This window comes from Oncorhynchus masou, chromosome 5 (genome assembly GCF_036934945.1).
Source record: "Oncorhynchus masou masou isolate Uvic2021 chromosome 5, UVic_Omas_1.1, whole genome shotgun sequence".
Taxonomy (NCBI): Eukaryota; Metazoa; Chordata; class Actinopteri; order Salmoniformes; family Salmonidae; genus Oncorhynchus; species Oncorhynchus masou.
This window is the reverse complement of record NC_088216.1, coordinates 24824228-24845727: the sequence shown is the minus strand read 5'-3', so window position 1 is coordinate 24845727 and position 21500 is coordinate 24824228. Positions and strand designations below refer to the sequence as shown.

The following is a 21500-nucleotide window of genomic DNA, read 5'->3' as shown; positions in this document are numbered from 1 at the left end:
GCTTAAAACAAATTAAATAAAAAAGATCATCATTAAACCAAAAGCGATGCTGATGAACAATAAATAGCCTACAAGTGCAGTTGATGCATTAATAGATTATAGTTTTATTACAATATTATATTGTCTTTTTTTGTACCTATTATCAAATCACTTGACAATCACTTCATATACAGACAGGAGTCCTCTCTCATCTTGGCCTCTTACACTATGAAATAACATGTCTTAATTTTGTTAGAATTGGCAAATAGTCATAACTTTACACACAAACATCTCAAGCCACCATATTAGAGCCGAGCAAAAATCAACAACAACAAAAAAGATCAAAGAGCCCAGACTAGTTCCATGCAGGCTGGCATAGAGATAGGTCAATCATATCTGTATCTACAGTGCCAACTGCCAAGTATGCACTTAAGCAAGAAGGAACAGATACTGTAGAAGGCTTGGAAGGAATTGTGGGAGGTATAGTCTTGCTGTGGATGGCATTCACCTCAAGTTACCTCAATACAACAACAGATTTCTCAGTCGATATGTAACGCCATCACCAGCAACATGATAGCAGTAAAATGTGAACTGAAACGATCACTATATAAATACAAGACAATTGCTGCCCCTTGCAAAACACAAAATGTTTTGAAATGTTTTTCCAAAATGATCATAATCAACCACCAGGTGAAGATGTTTACGTCCCCTTGAAACTGATACCAATTCTCTCTGATTAATAATTGACTCTAGTCCATCGGTTTTCATATTTACTGTTGCGTTCCATTAAACTGACTTCATGGAGGCGGGCCTGGGCAAGACATAGACATAGATCTGAATTTTCCAGCAGCAGAAAGAGGAAGGACAAAACAAAAGAACCTGCTGCGGTAGCACTGTTGAAGCAACAGGCTGGCTGTTGGTAACAAGGTTGGTTTAATGTTACAATAAGTTCCAGATATTACACAAAGCCAAGACAAAGGATGACTTCAAAATGGCAAAAGTAATGTACTATTTAGCATAACATTTCTTCTCATATACATTGTAGCAGAATGAAAGCCCAGGGAGGACAGTGGCAGGCACAGCAGTATCTATTGAAACCTGATGATCAACAAATATTTGGTCAAATGAAACATGTCGTATTGCACTGTACAGTCTTACGAACCCTCAGAGGCGAAATTAGTTTCACTTCATCTTTTTGAAGTGCTGTGTACACTCGTGAACAATGTTCCCTCTAAGCTGCGCATGTGCAGAGTAGGATTATATTGCATTGACAGGCAGACTTGTATTCTACACAGACCAGTGTGCCATAACCAATCAGAGCTGCAGTAGGCCTATATACAAATAGACCATTGCCATATATAGATCTGTGCCATTCACTTTGAACTGGACTGTTTTTACAGCATGAGCGGTTGTGAGTAGATCAAAGCAAGAACTAAATGTAGCGACTTGTGCACATTTGTTCACTAGTTAGTGAGTTATTAGCCCAGTTATTGATAATTTGTAGTCAGAAATTGGGGGGGGGGGGGTGATTGCTTCCCACAAGAACACAAAATGTGTGCATTTCAGCCTTGAATACGCTAAGTAGCCAACAGGCAGAGGGTAGCATAATTTGTATCATTCTCTGTAATAATGGTATGGGAATAATGATGCAAGTGGTTTCTTGCATCAAACAACACAACATTTTCAATCACCTCCTTGTTTGAAGGACAAGTGGATAAACAGGTTCATGTCAAGCCCTACATGTTTTTTTCAAAAGTCTCATGGAATGTAGACTTACATTAAACACCACACATTGGCTGCTACTGTTGGCTGAATGACAGAACAGCTATTTCCATGTTATAATGTTATGGGATGCATTTTCTCCATTGTTTATTACGGTAGGCCACTCTGGTAGGCCTACATTATGATCAAATAGCCACAGTAGCCTACTTGACCACTGTTAAAACTTAAAGCAGGAACAGCCTGTAAACCTGCACCGGAAGTTGCAAAGAATTTTCACAGTACTCTTAGCAGACCTGAGTTATAACAATCATGCTGGTAGAATCTACAGTTTACCTGCACCATGGCAACTCTGTATATAACCATTCATGTTAGGCTTTTAAACATAGGCTGTTAAAGAGTTATATAATTTGTAATCAACCACAGTGCTTAAAGGCTGGCATCCTCAGTAGATTATGAAGAAACAAATGCCTCAAATCAGAATGACCTGAGTGCCAAAGTGACTGTCACCGAACACTTAACAGGAAACAGTCCATCATAGGACAGTGATGGTGACAAGCTCCTTATTGATCGTCAAGGAAACAGCCCCTTCCAGAGACTGCCAGTTGACTAATCAGCTCCTGTCGCTGTTTAGACCTGGCGACAGGGAGAGAGAGCAAAAGAGAGAAGGCGAGAGAGAGAGAAGGAGCATATTGTTACAAATTAATAGAAAGTAAAAACAGGAGACACTTCACTAATCATTACAAGGAGCAAGAGCAGCATGTAAACTACAAGATAACTACAAGGTTAACGAGAGGATAATCAATCATAAAAAAATAAAAAACATGTCCCCTATGAAGCTATGATGCTGAATAGCAAGAGAGCTATTATAAATACAGTAGATGTTGATACAATATGTTTTAGATAGATACAGTGGGGCATAAAAGTATTGTCAGCCACCAATTGTGCAAGTTCCCCCACTTAAAAAGATGAGAGAGGCCTGTAATCTTCATCATAGGTACACTTCAACTATGACAGACAAAATGAGAAAAACAAATCCAGAAAATCACATTGTACGATTTTTTATGAATTTATTTGCAAATTATGGTGGAAAATAAGTATTTGGTCAATAACAAGTTTCTCAATACTTTGTTATATACCCTTTGTTGGCAATGACAGAGGTCAAACGTTTTCTGTAAGTCTTCACAAGGTTTTCACACACTGTTGCTGGTATTTTTGCCCATTCCTCCATGCAGATCTCCTCTAGAGCAGTGATGTTTTGGGGCTGTTGCTGGGCAACATGGACGTTCAACTCCCTCCAAAGATTTTCTATGGGGTTGAGATCTGGAGACTGGCTAGGCCACTCCAGGACCTTGAAATGCTTCTTACGAAGCCACTCCTTCATTGCCCGGGCGGTGTGTTTGGGATCATTGTCATGCAGAAAGACCCAGCCACGTTTCATCTTCAATGCCCTTGCTGATGGTAGTCTTTGTTACTTTGGTCCCAGCTCTCTGCAGGTCATTCACTAGGTCCCCCCGTGTGGTTCTGGGAATTTTGCTCACCGTTCTTGTGATCATTTTGACCCCACGGGGTGAGATCTTGCGTGGAGCCCCAGATCGAGGGAGATTATCAGCGGTCTTGTAGATCTTCAATTTCCTAATAATTGCTCCCACAGTTGATTTCTTCAAACCAATTCAGTCTTCCCAGTCTGGTGCAGGTCTATAATTTTGTTTCTGGTGTACTTTGACAGCTCTTTGGTCTTGGCCATAGTGGAGTTTGGAGTGTGACTGTTTGAGGTTGTGGACAGGTGTCTTTTATACTGATAAGTTCAAACAGGTGCCATTAATACAGGTAACGAGTGGAGGACAGAGGAGCCTCTTAAAGAAGAAGTTACAGGTCTGTGAGAGCCAGAAATCTTGCTTGTTTGTAGGTGACCAATTACTTATTTTCCACCATAATTTGCAAATAAATTCATAAAAAATCCTACAATGTGATTTTCTGGATTTTTTTTCTCATTTTGTCTGTCATAGTTGAAGTGTACCTATGATGAAAATTACAGGCCTCTCTCATCTTTTTAAGTGGGAGAACTTGCACAATTGGTGGCTGACTAAATATGTTTTTGCCCCACTGTATATTCATTAGATTTACAATATAAATATATTAATTGTAGATTGAACACGTGGATACAGTACCTCCTGCCTCAACATATTGATCATGCTGTTGGTGGCCACCTAAAAAAGAAAAATACTAAGTGAGAAGCTAATCTGTGACATATTGTGGAGGAATGTCATCTAACGTTTAAGTCTCCAGAGGAGCATTGTCTTCTCCAAAGTTCAGTAGAATTAAGAGTTGGGCAGAAAGAGAAAAGTTAGTCAAGACAGCAAGTCTTTCCTCTCAGTGCAGGTAGGCCCATATTTCACCCAGCATTACATAATAGTATGACCCAAAGAAATAATCTTCCTTCACTACAGCCATGCAGCTTAACTACCTTAATTAGAAAAGGGGTAAGTCAATTCTTAAGATTTCCTCATGAGAACAATGGTAAAGCAGAGCCATCATCATCGCCAACTGGTTTGGTAAACAATTAGTAATCATCCGGCCTCCATTTTCTACTCCACTTGTGACGGAAGAAACACTACCCTTTGACCTACATTAAATCACCTGAGTAGTCATGTTTAATAGGATAGCTAAGTCAGATACTGTGTGTACAGCATATCAGATATTATACAGGGACAGATACCGGGACGAACTGGGACCAGAAATCTAACAAACAGGCAATAATGTCTAACCCACAGGCCCATTTTTGCCCCTGGAGGCCCCAACACCTGCCCTGGACTGATAGGACAGATCCTGTATGTACAGCATATCAGACAATGTAAAGAAAGTATCTCCCTCTGAAGCAACAGTAAAGAGGAACTGATAGAGGATGTGGTTAGTAAGGAGATTTGGAAGGGTGAGAACAGACAGACGTGTTCTGGGGTGAGTGGCCACAGTTTCACAGTTTTACTGTCCAAGGCTGAGTGGCTAGTTTCACAAACCAAAAGCATGTGAATGCTAGCCTGGTCAACTATCTGTTTGTACTACTCTTGCCAACTCCTTAGCTCATTGTCAAGACAAAGAGGTGTAGGCATGACAATGAGTGACAAGGGGTTGGCATGATAGCCCAAACAGACTGGCACTCAGGCTATGTGAATGCATTACGGAGTGTTGTTTTTGCCTTGGAAAATGTAATCATTTTCACTTGTTGAGTTAAAATTTTGATAAAATATTCAAAATATGATGTTGGTCATTATAAAGTATATGTATTGCTTTTACAGTGACTTCTGTGAACTGTCTAGGAAAGATGGGAAACCATAAACTCAAAGTGACAAATTAAAATGACATATACTGAATATTGAAGGACATACTCATTAATGGGAAGGTGGAATGCCTTCGAGCTCCTGTCAAAATGGACATAAAACCTACGATTACAATTTAGCTTAAAACAAATTAAATCAAAAAGATCATCATTAAACCAAAAGCGATGCTGATGAACAATAAATAGCCTACAAGTGAGGTTAATGCTTAATCCATTAACAGATTAACAATAAATAGCCTACAAGTGAGGTTAATGCTTAATCCATTAACAGATTAACAATAAATAGCCTACAAGTGAGGTTAATGCTTAATCCATTAACAGATTATAGTTTTATTACAATATTATACACTGAGTATACAAAACATCAATGAACACCTGCTCTTTCCATGAAATAGACTGACCAGGTGAATCCAGGTGAAAGCTATGATCCCTTATTAATTGATTGGCTGAGTTACCAGACAACATTACAGGTTGTGTAATCCCCCATGCAAGGCCAAAATGGATGACTGCCAGAGCATGCAGACTTGGCAGAGGCAGGCCACTGTACAGGTTAATCTAGCACCAGCTAGCATGACAAACAGGTACATGATCAGATACATGAGTATGACAATTAATGCACTTACGTTGGGCAGAGCGCCTCTTAAAGAACAGCAGTGCAGCAAGGAGTCCAATGATCAGAGAGCCTATGACTGCAACCGGGGTTAGCCATTTGGTGGTGGAGGCAATATCCAAGTGGTCACTTTTAACACCTGGACAGACAAAATGGACAGAAATTAGGAGTTACAAAATAAATAGGCAATTCATATGAAGTCAAGTAAAAAAGTGTCACGACTTCTACCGAAGTCGGCCCTTCTCCTTGTTCGGGTGGTGTTCGGCGGTCGACGTCACCGGCTTTCTAGTCACTACCGATCCATTTTTCTGTTTCGTTTTGTTTTGTCTGATTACATACACACCGGTTTTACATTCCCCCCTTCTGTTCTGTCTGTGACTGTTTATGTGGTTGTGTTCGTGTTAGAGTTTTGTTTTATGTTCCATTTTGGAATTTTGCTTTATTCTTTGAGTAAATTCAGTTGGATTACTCCATACCTGTGTCCTGCGCCTGACTCCACTTTCACTCTGCACCCAATCGCTGACAGAATTACAGACCATTCAAATGGAGTCAGCAGGTACAGCCAGTCCTTCTCTCCCAGTAGAGGAGCGAGTTCAGCAGCACCATGTTAAACCGGCTAGGGTCAGCCATGGATCGTGTGTTGTAAACTATGGACAGATGGGAGAGGAGGCTTTCCTGTCAACGCTACTACACCTCCACCCGCGCCTCAACCTACACTGATGTCCACCCCTCCGTCGTCAAGTCCCAGTTGAATTCGCCTCTTTCTCACAGGAGCCAGGGTATCCTACTCCAGCTGTTCAGCCAGCTCCTTCCGGACGCGAGAGAGTGGGCGCTCTCATCTCCTGCCTAACTGGAAAAGCCCTGGAGTGGGCCAACACCATCTGGGGAAGGGAAGGTCCGACTCTGGATGACTACGAGGACTTCTCCCTCCGCTCCTGGGCAGTTTTTGATCATCCACCTGAAGGGAGAGCGGCGGGAGAGAGTTTTTCATCTAAGACAGGAGATGAGGAGCGCTCAAGAGTTCGCACTGGACTTCCGCACTGGACTCTGGCAGCTGGTGCGGGATGGAATGAGCGGGCCCTGATCGACTACTACAGGTGTAGTCTACGTGAGGACGTACGTAGGGAGCTAGCCTGCAGGGACACTACTCTCAACCTGGACCAGCTGGTGGACTTGTCTATCCGGCTGGATAACCTGTTGGCCTCCCGTGGACGTCTGGATCGGGGTCCGCCCGTTCCATTACCCAGCACATTGGATGCCACACCTATGGAGTTAGGAGGGGCTGCTATGAGGGGGACCGGAGGGGGGACCATTCCCTGCACCAGCTGTGGCCGCAGAGGGCACACTGCTGGTCGGTGCTGGGGTGGTTCTCCAGGAGGTTGAGGTAGCAGGCGGAGCACTGGTGGGTCATCCCAGGTGAGTAGGCACACACAACTCACCCAGAGCCCCCTGTTGCAGACATGTGGTTACCTATAGAATTTCCTGAGTTCTCCCCACATTCCCAGCATAAGGTGCTAGTAGATTCAGGTGCAGCTGGGAATTTTATTGACCTCTCCTTAGCACATAGATTAGGGATCTCTATTGTTCCTGTTGATGTTCCCTTCCCTGTATATGCCTTAGATAGTCGTCCTTTGGGGTCGGGGCTAATTGGGGAGGTCAAAGTGCCCATTGCTATGAGAACGCATGGGGATCACGAGGAGAGAATTAGTGTCTTCCTGAACGACTATCCTGCGTTTCCTGTTGTATTGGGTGTTCCTTGGTTGGCCTCTCATGATCCTATTATTTCGTGGCAACAGAGGGCTCTCAAGGAATGGTCCTGTCAGTGGTCAGGGAGGTGTGTAGGTGTTTCCTTCGGTGCCACTATGGTGGAAAGTCCAAACCAGGTTTCCACCATGCACATTCCTCCCGAATATGCCGATTTGGCACTTGCCTTCTGTAAAAAGAAGGCAACTCAATTACCACCCCATTGACAGGGGGATTGTGCGATAGATCTCTTGGTAGATGCTGCACTTCCCAGGAGTCATGTGTATCCTCTGTCACAGGAGGAGACGGTGGCTATGGAGACATATGTCACTGAATCTCTGGGACAGGGATACATTCAACCTTCCATCTCACCTGTCTCCTCAAGTTTCTTTTTTGTGAAGAAAAAGGATGGAGTTTTGCGCCCATGTATTGATTAGCGAGGTTTAAATAAGATCACGGTAAAATACAGTTACCCGCTACCGCTCATAGCCAGTATGACAGAGTCATTACACGGGGCACGTTTCTTCACAAAATTGGACCTCAGGAGCGCTTACAACCTGGTGCGTATCCGGGCGGGAGATGAGTGGAAGACAGCATTTAGCACCACTTCTGGGCATTGTGAGTACCTCGTCATGCCGTACGGGTTGATGAATGCTCCATCAGTCTTCCAATCCTTTGTAGATGAGATTTTTAGGGACCTGCACGGGTAGGGTCAAGTGGTGTATATAGATGACATTCTAATATACTCCGCTACACGCGCCGAGCATGTGTTCCTGGTACGCAGGGTGCTTGGTAGACTTTTGGAACATGACCTGTACGTCAAGGCTGAGAAATGTCTTTTCTTCCAACAGTCCATCTCCTTCCTAGGGTACCGCTTTTCAGCGTCAGGGGTGGAGATGGAGAATGACCTGTACGTCAAGGCTGAGAAATGTCTTTTCTTCCAACAGTCCATCTCCTTCCCAGGGTACCGCTTTTCAGCGTCAGGGGTGGAGATGGAGAATGACCTGTACGTCAAGGCTGAGAAATGTCTTTTCTTCCAACAGTCCATCTCCTTCCTAGGGTACCGCCTGTCAGCGTCAGGGGTGGAGATGGAGAATGACCTGTACGTCAAGGCTGAGAAATGTCTTTTCTTCCAACAGTCCATCTCCTTCCTAGGGTACCGCCTGTCAGCGTCAGGGGTGGAGATGGAGAATGACCTGTACGTCAAGGCTGAGAAATGTCTGTTCTTCCAACAGTCCGTCTCCTTCCTAGGGTACCGCTTTTCAGCGTCAGGGGTGGAGATGGAGAATGACCTGTACGTCAAGGCTGAGAAATGTCTGTTCTTCCAACAGTCCGTCTCCTTCCTAGGGTACCGCTTTTCAGCGTCAGGGGTGGAGATGGAGAATGACCCCATTTCAGCCGTGCGTAATTGGCCGACTCCAACCACGGTAAAGGAGGTGCAGCGGTTTTTAGGGTTTGCCAACTACTACCGGAGATTTATCCGGGGTTTTGGTCAGGTAGCGGCTCCCATTACCTCACTGCTGAAGGGGGGACCGGTGTGACTGCAGTGGACAGCTGGGGCGGACAGGGCTTTTGGTCACCTGAAGGCTCTGTTTACCTCGGCTCCCGTGTTGGCTCATCCTGATTCCTCCTTAGTGTTCATAGTTGAGGTGGACGCGTCCGAGGCAGGGATAGGGACTGTGCTGTCTCAGCGTTCGGGTACGCCACTAAAGCTCCTGTGCATTATTTTCTAAGAAGCTCAGCCCGGCGGAGCGAAACTATGATGGGGGGGACCTGGAGTTGTTAGCTGTTGTCATGGCTCTGAAAGCGTGGAGACATTGGCTTGAGGGGGCTAGACACCCTTTTCTCATTTGGGCTGACCACCGCAATCTGGAGCAGCGAGGAGACTGAACCCTCGTCAGGCATGTTTTTCACCCGTTTTGTTTACACCCTTTCCTACAAACCAGGATCCCAGAACGTTAAGGCAGACGCACTGCCCCAGATGTATGAAACAGAGGAGCGGTCCACGGATCCCACTCCCATAATTCCAGCTTCTCACCTGGTGGCACCGGTGGTATGGGAGGTGGATGCGGACAACGAGCGGGCGTCACGTGCAGAGCCCACTCCCCCGAGTGTCCAGCTGGGCGTCTATACATTTCCGTTTGATGTCCGCGATCATTTGATCTGTTGGGCTCACACGTCACCCTCCTCTGGTCATCCTGGCATCGGTCGGACGGTGCGCTGCCTTGCTGGGAAGTACTGGTGGCCCACTTTAGCTAAGGACGTGAGGGTGTATGTTTCCTCCTGTTCGGTATGCGCACAGTGCAGGCCACCTAGACACCTGCCCAGAGGGAAATTACAACCCCTTCCCGTAACAACAACAACCATGGTCACACCTATCGGTGGATTTCGTGATGGATCTTCCCCCGTCGCGAGGTAACACCACGATTCTGGTCGTTGTGGGTTTCTGCGGTCCTATTGCCGGGACCGGCCGAGGGAGTGGGCGGTTTACATCCCCTGGGCGGAGATGGCCCAAAACTCCCTCCGCCAACCTATCACCATTTCAATGTGTGCTGGGTTATCAGCCGGTCCTGGCACCATGGCATCAGAGCCAGATCGAGGCTCCTGCGGTGGATGAATGGTTTCGGCACTCATGTGCGGCTACAACGGACCGTCAGGAGGCAAAAGGCGAGTGCTGACCGCTACCGCAGTGAGGCCCCGGTGTATGCACCGGAGGATCGGGTCTGGCTCTCGACCTGAAACCTGCCCCTTCACCTGCCCTGCCGGATTCTGGGTCCGTGGTTTGTGGGGCCATTTAAAGTCCTGAGGAGACTGAACGAGGTTTGTTATAGGTTACAACTCCCCCCCTGATTATCACATTAACCCCTCGTTCCATATGTCTCTCCTCAGGCCGGTGGAGGCTGGTCCGCTCCAGCAGTCTGAGGTGCGGGAGGTTCCTACGCCCCCTCTGGACATCGAGGGGTTCCCGGCATATACCGTGCGAGCCATCATGGACTCAAGGCGTCGGGCGAGGGGCCTCAGTACCTCGTGGAGTGGTAGGGGTACGGCCCGGAGGAGAGATGATGGGTACCGGTGGATGACATCCTAGATCCCTCATTACTACAGGAGTTTCACCGTCTCCACCCTGATCGCCCTGCGTCCCGTCCTCCTGGTCGTCCCCGAGGCCGGTGTCGGCACGCTGCTGGAGCCGTGCATCAAGGGGGGGTTACTGTCGGCCCTTCTCCTTGTTCGGGTGGTGTTCAGTGGTCGACGTCACCGGCTTTCTAGTCACTACCAATCCATTTTTCTGTTTCGTTTTGTTTTGTCTGATTACATACACACCGGTTTTACATTCGCTCATTACATTCCCTGTTTTACCATCTGACATACATTTCTGTTCTGTCCGTGATTGTTTATGTCATTAGTGGTTGTGTTCGTGTTAGAGTTTTGTTGTATGTTCCATTTTGGAATTTTGCTTTATTCTTTGAGTAAATTCAGTTGGATTGCTCCATACCTGTGTCCTGCGCCTGACTCCGCTTTCACTCTGCACCCAATCGCTGACAAAAAGGTTAGTTGTGCTTGGGTCAATGTCAGTATCAGGGCATTTCACACACACAGACTTGAGCTCTGTTCAAATCTGCATGCATCTTAATAACCTTTTACTGCAGTGGGCTAAATCAAGGTCACACAGAGAGATTATTAGTCTTAAACAAATCTTGAAGACTGAAATATAACAAAACCCTTTTGACATAGAGACACTGGGTTTGTTTGTTTTTAAAGAAAGAAAGGAAAATAACATTCCACCCATGAGACCAGAGGTCCCTTTTGGTCATTGACTGGGCTACTTTACTTGCCATTGCTAAGAACAATTTGTTTTGGCATTAGATACAAGAACAACAGCTGGAGGACCGTAAAAGGAGTTACTCTTGGTTCGTTCAGCCATTCCTATGTTGAAAAAGAATGGGGAAAGAATATGGTTTTGAGATAAATGCCGAAAATAAGGTCAGAGGTTAACAAAGGTTTTGGAGATTTTATACATTTTGTTCTATGAGATACTATCAGTCAGTTAACATGGCCTTTGTGATTTATGAAGCCTTTATGTGCTTTATTAAATTACATAAAGGCTTCAAAATTCACAAAAAGTTATGCTAACTGATGAAGATTCTCTCGTAGAACAAAACATATAAGATCTCCTAAGCCTATGCTTATCACAGACCTTATTTTTGGCGTTTATCCAAAAACTCTACAAAAACTCCATTCATTTCCCCATAGGCTTCGTCCAACAAACCATTGGGGGAGTTAGTGACTACAAAAAGATGCCATTACTATTGCTATCTATATTTTCTTACACAAATCAAGACAAGCATTTTTATTTTTTCCAGTTTCAAGGAAGATGTTCAGTCAGATATGGGAGCATGTTATGGCCTGATCTACTCCACTCCTCAGTGACATGTTGTTCTCTCATTATAAGGCTGACTTTTATTGCGTTCAGAAATGTGATAAAGATGCCGTTAAAAGGCCTATGTTAATAAAGTAGACTAGATTAAGGCTGAATTGTTTTACAATTATCAGGGTCAGGATGAGGGAATTACGAGAGACTGGCAGGTTTTGGACTTGATCCTGCTTTTACAAAGGATGACATCACCAACATATTCATACCCATAGGTAGCAGGCACGGCAGCACGTACCTAAGTCTCGCGACGCAAACTGGATCACAAATGATGCCATCCCCTCCTCGGCACCGTTAACATTGAGCACTTTGCACGTGTAGTTTGTGTAACTGGATGTAGCCTTCAGCACTGTGAATTTACTGGAGAGGCTGAACAGTCCATCATCCGTCTCTTTGGCCACCAGTTCAGCACTGCGCGTCCAATTGCTGCCGAACTCGTCAAACCACCAGATCAGCCCTGTCTGGTGCCCGCCTGTAGAGTTGCAGAAAATGGTCACATCTGTGTTCTCTTTGATGTTGGTCTCAGGGAGGGAGCTCATGGTTGGAGTCTTGTACTTAGCTGGAAGAGGGAGGAAGGGAACAATATATTATACATGCGGTTGAGTAGTAGTTAGTTAAACAACTTCAGTGGGTAAACATTGTCTAGACGGACTTTGCACCTTTTCAACGTCAATCCAATGGTTTTAACTTGGAATGAGATTACCGTAGGAGTGATTTTAATAAACTGGAATTACCTTTCTTCTATCTCTATGACATGTTCTAATTTGGTCTGTGTACACTGTGATTGCATACCATGGGCAGAAAGAAAATGTGGAGGCTAGTTGTGGAAATTTCCACTGCTGCCATTTGAGCACTGTCATTCTGAAACAAAAAGTTAACAAATATCCTGCTGTGCTGTCCAATCACACACTTACAAATTGATCTGAACTCCTCTAGTACATTCTTTCCTGTTTGTTTGTTTGTTTGTTTGTGCGTGTGTGTGTGTGTGTGTGTGTGACATCATTGAAAGTTGAATAAAACTTCCTTCCAAAGCATTTTCAGCGTATGGGCATCATAACCTATGAGCCGAGACACATTTAAAAAAACATGTTGTCTATTCTTCTATTGCCCTCCAAGCTTGGCTGAATATCTCACATATTTAGTTTGCTCCTTTCATGAATCTGTGTTGACAAATGTGTATATTTTCCTAAAATCACACTTGGTTGAACTGTTGACAGTCTACGACTCACCTGTGACACTGAGGCTGATTGTAGCTGTGGCAATCCCAACATCTGTGGTCACCATGCATTCATACACCCCCTTGTCGGCCATCTTGGTATTTGTCAACAACAAGGACACATTCATATTCGTCTTGTTCCAGGATGGCTCAGCAAATTTAAACCCAGGGGTTAGCTCCCTTTTCCCTTTATGGTATTCCAACAAATTAGCATCAGCTTTAGCAGCAGCTCCCATTCTCTTCCAGGTCACCGTTATGATGGTCACATCCACAACCACAGGTTTGACAATGCACCCTAGAATTAACTGCTGACCATAAACCCCATGGTATTCTGATTTACACTCCAGTTTGACAAATGCTGCTAGTAAAATACCAGAGAAAAAAATTGACATTAATACAAGAGAGAATTAATGTTATAGTAGTCAATTTTATCATGTGGCCAATCTTATTGAACTTTTGGTAAAAAACAAAAAAAAACAATATACAGTTCTCCCAAACCACAGAGAAAGGTAACCAGCTGAAAGCTATTTTTGTATATAACCATTATTATGGCATTCATGGCACTACTTACACTCAGAGGAATTTCCAGTGCTGATATAGGCTAAATGGATCGCAAAAAACAGCAAGGAGGTAGCTGAAGTCATCTTTGGATTCCTGAGTAGGAAGAGAGAAATGTACAATGACAACACTTGTCACAACAGTATGGGGTAAGTCTATAGACCGCATGAGGTAGCTTTATACACTGTCTGTCACACAAAATGACTCCGGACTGCAAAAAAAGTAGCTCCCTAGCTGAGGTTAGTCAGAGTCTTCACAAGGACCCAGTCTACCACCACCTGGGCAGAGCATCTACCAGGCAGTCAGTCATCAGAATGTAAGTTTAAATTCAGCTTGTAATAGATCATTTTGTCAGATTAAGCCTGACTTTAAAATGTTGGTTGTTGATTCATATGTGTTCTTGTTTTGATGGCTGTGGCATTTTTATTGTGATTACACACTAATGGTTCTTGTGTTCTTTTAATGTAATAGATGTATCAAGGACACAGAGACCTCTGGCTCTGAGCAGGACAGTGAGCCAGAGCTGCCAGGAGGTGTCATCGAGCCCCTCCCTACTGTATCGAGCCCCTCCCTACTGCATTAAACACCAGATATGTTGTTCCAAAAAAGGATCCAACGGTAGACCAGGCCTATACTTTAAACTATGCATTTTAGCTAGCAGCTGTTAGTATCTCATCTTGTGGCTCCCTTAATTATACATTTCCATAGAGACATGAGACATTATTTCATGTGTATTTCAGACATTTCAAGATCCAGAGAAGAGGGTCCTGTACAGTGTTTGAAAACATTTCCCAGAACTCAGCATGGTACTAGGAAAAGGGCTTTCAACAGCTCCTGGTTTTAGGACAATTCATGGATTGAATATTCTGTAAATCAAGATTTTATTTATTGTTTCGCCTGTAGGCAGTCTTTCTTTGCCCAATGCACCTGAATCTGGCTTCACATCACAGTCTGGTCTTTGTAACTGGAAAAAGGCCCTGTTTAAAGATCCTGGGTTTAAGCTCCATTCGAAGGCAGAGCATCATATCAATGCTATGTATGCTTGGAATCAGCATAAAAGGGCTATTGACAGCAACTCATCAATGCTAGATGTCATAAATGAGGGCCGGAAAAAGAAAGTGGAGGAAAACTGTACTTACATTAAAACAACTGCAGATGTGCTCCTATTAACTGCCAGTCAAAACATAGCGCAGAGAGGTCACCGAGAGTCTGATGACTCTCACAACAAGGGTCATGTTTTGACAATCTTAGAAGAAATAGCAAAGCATGACCCTCTCATAGAGAAAAGGATGAATGCATGTGGCAATGCTAAGTACACAAGCCACCAAATCCAGAAGGAAGTTCCTGGGGGCTGAGCTGAGATGGTACAAAGGGAAGTAATAAGAGAAGTAAAAGAAAGTGACGTTTTTAGTGTAACTGCAGATGAAATCAAAGATTTGAATAAAAAAATTAAAAAAATGTATTTTTCTATTACAACGGGGCCATCCACAAAAGCTCTTTACACTTTCAGTCAGCTGACAGCTTAGATGCAGCAGGTCTTACAGAAATGATCATTGATTGCCTTGAAAAACATGGTTTGGACTACAGAAATGATCTTGTGGGGCAAGGCTACGACGGTGCATCCGTCACGAGCGGAAAGCATTCTGGTGTGTCTGCACGGATTAGAAACAGTGCAAGATTTGCATTTTGTGTGCATTGTAATGCACATTGTTTACATTTGGTTCTTGTAAATGCTGTAAAATCAGTGCCTGAGGCAGTTAGTTTTTGCTCTCCTACAGAAGCTTTAGAACTTTGTATTTGGCTCGTACGTTCATCTCAAGTGGCTTGCAGTTCAGAAAGAGCTTTATCCACAGCAGCAGCCCAAGGAACTACAGATAATTACAGATGTAAGGTGGGCATGCAGATACATGGCATGCCGTAATCTGAGGGACAGGCTTCCAGCAGTTCTGAGAGTGCTACAGGATATCACACTTGAAAATAGTGGTGGTAGATCACTGGAGGCAAGGGGCCTTCTTTCTCAGATTGATTTACATGTCATAGAGCTTTTGGTTTCCTTTTGTAAAGTGCTTGGTGATGCCAAATGTCTTTCTGACATGCTCCAATCAAGCTCTCCTGACCCAGCAAGGGCTGTGGATCTAGTAGGTGCCCTTACAGACACATTACAGGACTACAGAAGTGAGGGTTATTTTGGAGAACTATGGAAAGAGGTTGAAGAGATTGCAGAGCACTGCAAAATAAGTGTACAAACAGTGTATAAACTACAGCCTAAAACAAGCTTACGATTTCACGACTCATTGATGATGAGCACCGTATGACAGGACAATAGTGACCAAAGTGATGGCGAGAGCTTCCAAAGGGCTATCTTTTATCAGGTGCTCGACAGTCTCACAGCTGAACTGCAGAGGCGTTTTTCAAAGAAGAATTGCAAGATAATGCAAGGGGTCCAGTCTCTCAACCCAAAGAGTACAACATTCCTGAATGAGGAGCCTCGGTTTGCCTTTGAGTCAGATTTAGAGGACTTCAAACATGAGGTTCATCAAACCAAGCGGCTTCTTGATAGGAGAGAGAAAAGTGGAAGAGAGAGACCGTCTACTCTCCTTGACTTTGTTGTGTTTCTAGAACCTTCTAGAACCTTCTATGAGCTATTTCGACTTTGTAAGATTTCTGTTATTACACCAGTCAGCAGTGCTTCTTGCGAGAGAAGGTTCTCAGCTTTAAAATGGATTAAAACCCACCTTGGGACAACAATGGTTGATGACAGGTTAAGTCACCTCGGGAATTCTCAGTGTTGAGTCAAGGAGGGCACGCTCCCTCAACATGGATAAGTTTGTGAAACATTTTGCAAGTTCTCACCAGAACCGCAAAATGATGCTGTTTTAAATCTACCTAGGATAATTTTGCACTTAGGCGGTCCCTCTGGTCATGATTAAAACCTGCACTGTGTACTGGCTAGTATACTGACATTCTAAAATGATAAATCCAAAGGGTATCATGTCACAGAGATATCATTTGGTCCTGATTAGGCCAATTCCAAAACGTGTCTTTGATATTAGTTAACATAATATATATTAGCATAAATATGATACTGCACGTTTGTAATATTGATGGAAACCAAAATTATTTTCATTTTTCAAGTCCATTTCTGCTTGATACCTGGTATGTCAAATTGCAGTGTGTTTTTTCATAAATTTCCTTTTTTTGTAAATAAACTATGCAATTTATTTAACACAAATGCTATCTTATCTCCTTGGTGCTTTATTTTCTGAAAATATTTTGGATGTTTAACCTCTCTGCGCACGGAACCCGGTAGCGGGATGAAATTCGACAAAATACGATGATCGCTACATAAATAGTCATATTAAACATTCATGAAAATATAAGTGTCTCACATGTTTCGAAAGCCTAGAATCTTGCTAATCCAACGTTGTCAGATTTAAAAAAGGATTTACTGCGAAAGAATACGATGTGATTATCTGAGGATAGAGCCCCATAAAAAAACGACTATTTCAACCAGCACAGGCGTAACAAAATCACAAACTGCAATAAAATAAATAGTTTACCTTTGACGATCTTCCTCTGTTTGCAATCCCAATGCTCATTGTTACACAATGAATGTTTTTTTGTTTGATAAAATCAATTTTTATAGCCTAACACGAAACATTTTGTGAACCGCTTGTGTTGTGAATTCCGTCTCATTCAATTTTCGAAGACACATTCGAGGTAAATACACACACAGAACGTGACTTTTCCAGTCATGTTTGGTTTCATTGCAATCAACTGGTTTGTTTGTAACACAATCAAACGTGATGGGTCATTTCGCGGGACGTATTGACTGAAAGAAACCGATTTGAAGACAACAAGTAATGACATCATTGTGCACCAATGATTTGCCCGCTGTTTCGTTGATTGACTGATTCGTTGATTGACCTTATGTTCCCTGTACTCTACATATATCTGTTTATTATACCTGTTGATACAGGGCTCATATGTGAAACTATTCTAAATTAACATTTTCTTTCACAGTGACACTGACTCCGAATGGGAGCCCCCAGTGCCAAGGTGTCCATGCCCCACTGAAGCTGGTTCATTAAGCTCCTGCCACAAGTGGTGTTCATCTGCCCAAATGTATTTCTTCAGGCATGGATGTGCTATGGCACCTGGCATCAGCAGCATAATATTGTGTAGAGGACTGAGGGTCTTCCAAATATTGAAAGTGTTATTTTGTAAATGTGTATTTTTCCCCCATGTTTTTTCTCCATTTTGTGTGTGTGTGGGGGGGGGGAATACCATTTTGGTATTTTGTATTGTTAGGAAAATTATGATTAAATGACTGAACAAATCAAATTCAATTAATGAAAACACATTGGTATAATTAAATTACAGTAACATGTATATAGTTATTCCATTCAAATGTATAACTTCACCAATTTGGCCACTTGGGTACATTTGGGCTACTTGTGTGGGACACCTGGGTGACTTCATGATAAATGTCATGTTGCACACTCATTTTGGAACTTATCATTCTGAAACTTTGCACAAGTACTGTTGCCCTCTTATGTTTTTCACTGAAATTGTCCCCATCATCCTATCTGAATGTTTGTTTTGTCTTGTTCATTTTAAAGATTATGATACAACAATAAAAAGAAAATACAATGAAAAAAACACATGTTTTATCTAAACCAGATCTATTGTGTTATATTATCCTACATTCAATTCACATTTAGACAAACTTCAGTGTTTTCTTTCAAATGGTACCAAGAATATGCATATCCTTGGTTCTGTGCCTAAGCTCCAGGAAGTTAGATTCAGGCGGAAAATTGAAAAAAGTATGGGGTAGCTCTAAGAGGTTTTAACACTTATAAGCCCAGATTATATATTAATGAAAACAGAGTGGCCCAAGTCTCTCCAGCATGTGAGTACAGTACAGTGTGTGGAGAGAGAGAGAGAGAGAGAGAGAGAGAGAGAGAGAGAGAGAGAGAGAGAGAGAGAGAGAGAGAGAAATTGAGCTGTAGTTCTGAGGTAGAGACACTGACTATTCATAGTATGTTAAAGAATTCTAGTGAAGTAACCCTTTTGGACCACACTATCTGCCACATTGAAGAACTCTGGGTGAAGTGAATTATCACTTCTACCTCTAACCAGAAATCATAGGATTCATTCATGCTCCTTTGACGCCAGGTTGTGGTTACACACGCATTTTCTGTCATGGTCTATGGACCTCCTGAAGCCGCCTTGGCCACACCATGTAGAACCGTTTGTAAGGAAATGAAAAGTCATGGAAATTTGTTTCATAATTGTTGTTAACGTAATTCATGAAAGCACACATTTAAATATGATCAATCAATTATAAAACAACACATCATCCATTATCGGATTGACCCTACAGTGCATGTCTGTGGTGCTGTGTGTGTGCCAGTGTGAGTGGTCCATTGCCCGAGGAGAGAGAGCATTTCAGCAGCAGGTATAACATAATGACAGATGAACTAGATCACCAATTTAAAACAGAACTTGTAGCAGTTATCTTGCTAGTTAACTATAACTATCTAAGCATTAATTCCATTGTTGCCTTTCCACCCGCACTAAAGAGCCTAAATAGATCTGCACTGTTGGAAAATGGGAATTCTCCTCTATTAAACAGTAGCCATGTAATTGCGACAACGTAAAACAATATTTGAAGAATAGCCTAATTGACGAATAACTTGCTGTGCATAGATCTCCCCCGAAACATGAATATTTATGCCATATATATAAACATGTCTAGTTAGATACCTTTGAAGTAGCCTACCTTATCCATTTGATCCCTGATTTATTGAATGAGGGAATTATTTTATAAAGACAAAAGTATTTGGTTGTAATGTTGAAAAAGCTAGGAGCTCTCCAGATGGAGGGTTAACCACATGTTGACATGTGATTGACAGTGCAGTTCTATGTGGGGTCTAAGTGCCTTGATCAAGGGCACAACGGCAGGAGGTGGTAGGTCTACATGGGATCAGACACAGCAGCTTTCCAGTGTCAATATTTCTTGTTTTTTTATGTAGGCTATAATAATAGTCTTGGAAATGTGGTTAAAGGTCATGGAGAAATCATGGGAAATGTGTATAAACCGTTAACAGTGAATGATCAGAGGTCTCTATCGCATAATGTAATTTGTGAATTTCAGTGAACATAGTCTAATGGACCGACTTGTAAAAAGACAGCTCCTGCACTTCTCCCATCCCAAGTTAACCATTGCTCTTAACTAAGTTCAGTGTGAATAAGAGCCTCACATAGACAACTGTCCCCTATTAAGCTATCTATTTGTCACCTACCACCTGGATTGTCAACATGCCTGTTTCAACTATTTCTTCGACAGACAAATGCAATAAAATGTGAACATTATACAAATAGACAAAAGAGCATAACACTCACTGAAGGAAACACATTATATTATTAAGGAAACAATGTGTGGGAGAATTAATTAAAGTTGCCACTAAAGCTGTTGGAATTATTGTCCCCCACAATATCCTCATTGCTTCTAGAGCCAATGCAGCTGAAGAATAGGGATAAACAGCTGCAATGGGAGAATAGGGGATTTTCTTTTCGCCGTAGTGAGGGCTACTGGAGGGACCTTTCACAGAAAAATGCATAAAATAGGCCTACGGATGCTAAAAATGTATGCAATAATCGAGAAACAAATGTGCAGTACCCTCCTCTTCAATTTTTTGTTTTAGCAGTCGTTGTACTCCACCTGGTCTTTGATAGTATATATATTTTAAAAATATATATAGAGTGTACCGCCTTGCACCTTTGCGTTCCCAGATGGTTGTGATGCAATTATCAATTTCTTTTTTAATAAATGAGACATTGTATGGGTGTAATGTTAATAGAAAACATGTTTTATCTGGAGTAAATCAACCAGTTAATGAATACATTTAGCAGTAGAATCGGATAAAGGGGAAGTAGAGCTCGGATAAAGGGGAAGTAAAGGAAAAGGAGGTTATATAACTATAATTCAGTTTATGGACTCGGCATTTCACCTGGTTGTGGTTTGGGGACAAAAACGAACAAGCAATTCCATATAGTATACTTGACATGTGGAGAAAGCGCTAAAATGTATGATAACACAAAAGGACTCCGAACTTTCTCTTTTACTATCCAAATAGATAAGAGGTGGTGTAACCTGTTCGACTAGGGAAAGTCCACCATGTATTTTGAGGGTAGCCCTAAGCAAAGAAACATTACTGGTAACGGTACCTCACAAATCTACCCCTCGTGAAACATAGCCTAACGTTACCCATAATGGTTTTGAGTAGCCACTGTCAGTTGCATATAACACAACAACCCGCATGCAGGCAACCTAGTTTTTCTCAGGGTCAACTTTTAAAATGTTGCACATACAAATAATTGTGTCTCGAAGACACTAACATTTATTTTTCAAATGTATAAAACAAGATCAATGAGCAACAATTAAGAATATTTATTCAGAAAAACATAACATAGTCTACAGACACGGAAAACGTAAAAATCTTACCTCGCAAACAGTACAGGCTGTAGACGTTTAGAAGGTGTCGAAAGATCTGATAACGATCGCAAAATCGTCCGGCAACAGGCTGTTTGGCTACTTTCGGTTTCGCTATTACGAGGGTGACGTCTCTGTTATTGTACATGACTTCAGAAAGTATTCTACTATTTTCCTTTCGGCATGGTTAATACCTGCCTGGCGCCAGAACACCGTCTGAATACGTTTAGAATGCGCTGTAAAGTGTAATATTGGGATGCAAACTAAAAATGGAATACATTTCAACTCTATATCTGACATGGATTTGTTTAATAATACCAATAAACACTCTGTGACCCTGATTTAGCCCAATGCAGTACAAGGTTAATACATAGTATTATTAAATAGTCATTGTAAAGTATTGTGTTTTCA

General features: G+C 42.6%; 1 protein-coding gene across 1 annotated transcript; it reads right to left on the bottom strand.

The window, feature by feature from the left end:
* Positions 1–80: 80 nt before the first annotated feature.
* Positions 81–21226, bottom strand: LOC135537551 (CD276 antigen homolog). The gene is made up of 8 exons (XM_064963688.1): positions 21102–21226; positions 13605–13687; positions 13047–13394; positions 12056–12376; positions 5659–5784; positions 5085–5117; positions 3870–3908; positions 81–2334 (listed from the first exon to the last, which is right to left on the bottom strand). The coding sequence occupies exons 2-8, from the start codon at positions 13675–13677 to the stop codon at positions 2312–2314; spliced, it is 963 nt and encodes a 320-aa protein (XP_064819760.1). The 5' UTR covers positions 13678–13687; positions 21102–21226; the 3' UTR covers positions 81–2311.
* Positions 21227–21500: the final 274 nt, after the last annotated feature.